General features: G+C 53.8%; 1 protein-coding gene across 1 annotated transcript; it reads right to left on the reverse strand.

The window, feature by feature from the left end:
* Nucleotides 1-979: 979 nt before the first annotated feature.
* Nucleotides 980-2,262, reverse strand: PLAC8 (placenta-specific 8). The gene is made up of 3 exons (XM_010142363.1): nt 2,148-2,262; nt 1,804-1,928; nt 980-1,087 (listed from the first exon to the last, which is right to left on the reverse strand). Exons 1-3 carry the CDS (start codon nt 2,260-2,262, stop codon nt 980-982), a joined length of 348 nt encoding a protein of 115 aa, XP_010140665.1.
* Between the last annotated feature and the right edge of the window lie 1,144 nt (nt 2,263-3,406).

Here is a 3,406-nt window from a genome sequence, read left to right on the forward strand (position 1 = left end):
ACGGACCCACCGCGGAGCATTGACAGAGCCTCCACCTGCCCTTTACAAGGTTTGTGGTGAAGATGAAGACAGAGGGGAAAAAATCAGCCCATTCTCCTTAGAAAGTGAAGCTGGAGGAGATTAGCAGGGGTCAAAAATCCCTTAGCAGGACTCCGAGAGTGATGGAGAGCGGGTGCATGTAACCTCCGCCTTTTGCCCAGCGTGGGCAGCGTGTTCTGCCCAGCCACGGCCGGGAAGCGGCAGCGCTTGCCCGCGGAGAGGACTTGGCCAACCCATGAGCCAGCCAGCCGGGTTTCTGATCGCAGGCAGCTGGGAATTCCTGCCCAGGGTCCGCAGGGGAACATGTCTCTGCAGTGCAGGCGGTAGGCAATTCTGCAACTCGCATGAGTAAGGACGACTCCTCCTTCGTGTTCAACGTCCTTTCTGAAAGCCGAGTGAATAGGAAAATGCCAGCACAAAGCTTGCTCTGCGTCAGGCGCAGGGACCGGGGCGTGCTGGGCTCGACCGAGTGGGAGAAAGGTGGATGCTCTCAGGCAGTGCAAGAATGACACCCACAGAGGCAGGAAGGAAAAGTCTACTGTTTATTCATGGTATTTCTCAGGGAAGGGGGAATCAGCTGTAACCAAGGCAGCCCCGACACCCCGTGGTTCATTTCACAAGGGCTGCTGCAGCGACAACTTCTGCCCACAGTGGCTTTGGAGGGCACGGTGAGGATCAGCAGCATCTGCAACAGGATGGGAGAGAGGGTCAGGGAGGGGGGCCATGCCTTGCCATACCGTGTGTCTGTGCCACCTGTTCTGCACGAGGTTCCGAGCTACATTTTGCTCCAAGACAGGTCATTCTTGCTACCTGTCCTCGGCCATTTTCCCACTGCAGCAACCCTATGTCTTACATCAGCTGCTGGCAGAAGAAGAGACCCCAGGAAGCACCGTGGCTGCAGGCAGCAGCAGCTTTATAGACCCATGCCAGTATGCCCAGCTTACCAGAATATGCCCATCTCCCTCCTCCGGTTGATGTCTCTCTTAATTTGGCAAACGGAGCACATTGGGCACCACAGGGTGATGCAGTAGTCAGAGCAAATAGACCCCTGTTAGGAAGAAATTGGTTAGGGATGCAGGCTTCCCAAAAGCCGTGTTTCAGTCAAGAAAAGGTTAATCACGTTCCACTACACGTGCCCTTTGTGCCTTGTCTGGCTGCAGCATCCCGAGTAGCAGAAACTAAAAACGGGGCTGGCGAACCCTCGCACAGTGGTAAGGAGAGGGAGGCCTTTCTGCAGGCTGCAGATACTTGCGCATCTTTCAGCTCCCGGGGTTAAGGTTAGAGGGGAGAAATCCCAGAAAGAGACCATTTGGGCAAACCGGACTTGTGCCACCACGGCTTGCACTGGGGACGGCACTGACCCCCCCGTGGGAAGAAACCTTTTCACACGCGTGTTGTATGCGAACGTCCACCTTTCTCCCACATCTGATAACGGATCTTTATCTGTGCAACTGACTTAATCTAGTCCTCAGTTTGTCCACAATTATCCCAAGTCTTTCCCATCTCTCAAAGACTGGGAATGGCATGGGGAAGCAGCAGCCGAGGCTCTGTGATCTGCTGTGCCCCTCGGGAAGGGTGCTGGCAAGGAGCTGTGTCTGGTGAATGCGCTTTATCGGACATCAGCCCAGGAATCAGTGTGGCTGAGGGCATTCCAACCCCAGCCCTGGCATCCTGCAGGGTATGAAAGTGTGAGCGGAGAGGGGCCTCAGAGGACCCTCCTCTTTCAGCCTCGCAGAATGGTGAGGGGGCAGGGTAATCACTGACCGGGATGTTGTATCTGGTGCGGTAGAGGGTCCTCATGGCCACGCTGGTGCCGCACAGGCAGCACTCGCCCATGTCACTGGCCACTTGGCAGCTGAGGCAGGGGAAGCAGAACATCCCGCAGCAGCCTGGTAGGGGGAGAAACACAGCAGCAGGTGAGGCTCTGCCTCCCCACCCGCCACCGCCAGCATTGGGGGAGGAACTGGGAGGAGCAGGCTATGTAGCTTTAGCTATTGCACCACCGACCCAAGCAGCAGGGGTGAGAAAAGTGTCCCGAGAGGGAATGGGACCAACTGCAGCACATGAACTGCCAATGGCTGAAGGACAGGACTGCCCGAGGTACTCACAGACACCGCAGTCGGTGCAGCAGTCCATCAGCCCTGTCTGCCATATGGGCCTCGAGGCATTGGGCATGGACATGCCATATTGCGGCTGTATGGTCACAACGGTTGGGGTGGCCATTGCTAGTTGCTCTTCTGAAAGAGATGGGAAGGGAATGGAACAGTTGGTGAAACAAAGGCAGTGGGTCTGATTGCCCAGCCAAGCTAGTTGCCATCACTCTTCAGCAGGCAGCCTTTTGCCCACCTCCCTTGTTGCCACTGGAGGTAACAAAGTGCAGTATATCTTACCTGCATTTGTGTCTTTTCAAGGTTTTTGTATTTTCTGCCATTTTATCCAGCCTTCAGAACAGCATCAGGCCGCTCACGTTCCCCACTCTACCCCAGAAAGGTGCTTAGACCCAGTTCACGAATTTCCCTTTTGCCAAGCAGGGCTGAGCAGTGAAGCTGGGCTGAAGCCAGTGACTTGGACTTTTTGGTCGTCAAACTTTACGTATTTTATACAAGGTTGCTTTGACATGGGTACAAAGCAGGCAGGAAATAGCCATGGTCTCTCATTCCCTTGTAATAAAGTCAGGCTCCATGCAAGGGAGGTACTGGAGAAAACTTGTATCTCCGGTTTCTTGTCAAAGAGAGCCAGAAAGGCAGAAACTCAATGCTAAGTCCCGAGCCTGAACCCCAGTCCTTGCTTTCCCGTGGTTAAGGAAGCAAGCAAACCTTGAAAAGCGGTAAAACCTCATGTCTAAAAAAAACAACGAAAATCTCTGTGCTCCTACTCTCCCAGCCAAGTAAAAGACAGCACAAAACATTTTTAGATAACAACTACAAGCAGATTTTGCCCTGAGGCCAAGTTCTTCTAGTTACGCATGAAGAGAACAAAGAGACAAAAAAGACAAAAAACCAAAAAACCAAAAACCCAAAACCCCAAACATCCTGCTCGCATTTGTTGAGACTTTTTGCTGCAGATTGGATGGCTGGGTTTTTTTCTTTGAAATAGCAGCTTGGCAAAGGCAAGGGCTGCTGGGTGGTCAGGCTCCTCCCATGTATCTCCTGAGCTCAAAAGCCAGAACAGAAACTTAATCGAAGTAAGCCGTTCCGGGAAGGGGGCAGCCTCCCTCTCACCCTTCAGGGCAATGTACGCTCCTCCAGAATCTCACTCCTGGCGTCACCTAGCAGCACCCGCCAGCCTGCGAGCCCGGCCTCGCTGCAGCCAGAAGCACTATCAGCGTGTGTCCAGAAGAAAACTGTGAGCGTGCCTTGCCTCTGAC

Source organism: Buceros rhinoceros, unplaced genomic scaffold, assembly GCF_000710305.1.
Source record: "Buceros rhinoceros silvestris isolate BGI_N320 unplaced genomic scaffold, ASM71030v1 scaffold13238, whole genome shotgun sequence".
Classification (NCBI taxonomy): Eukaryota; Metazoa; Chordata; class Aves; order Bucerotiformes; family Bucerotidae; genus Buceros; species Buceros rhinoceros.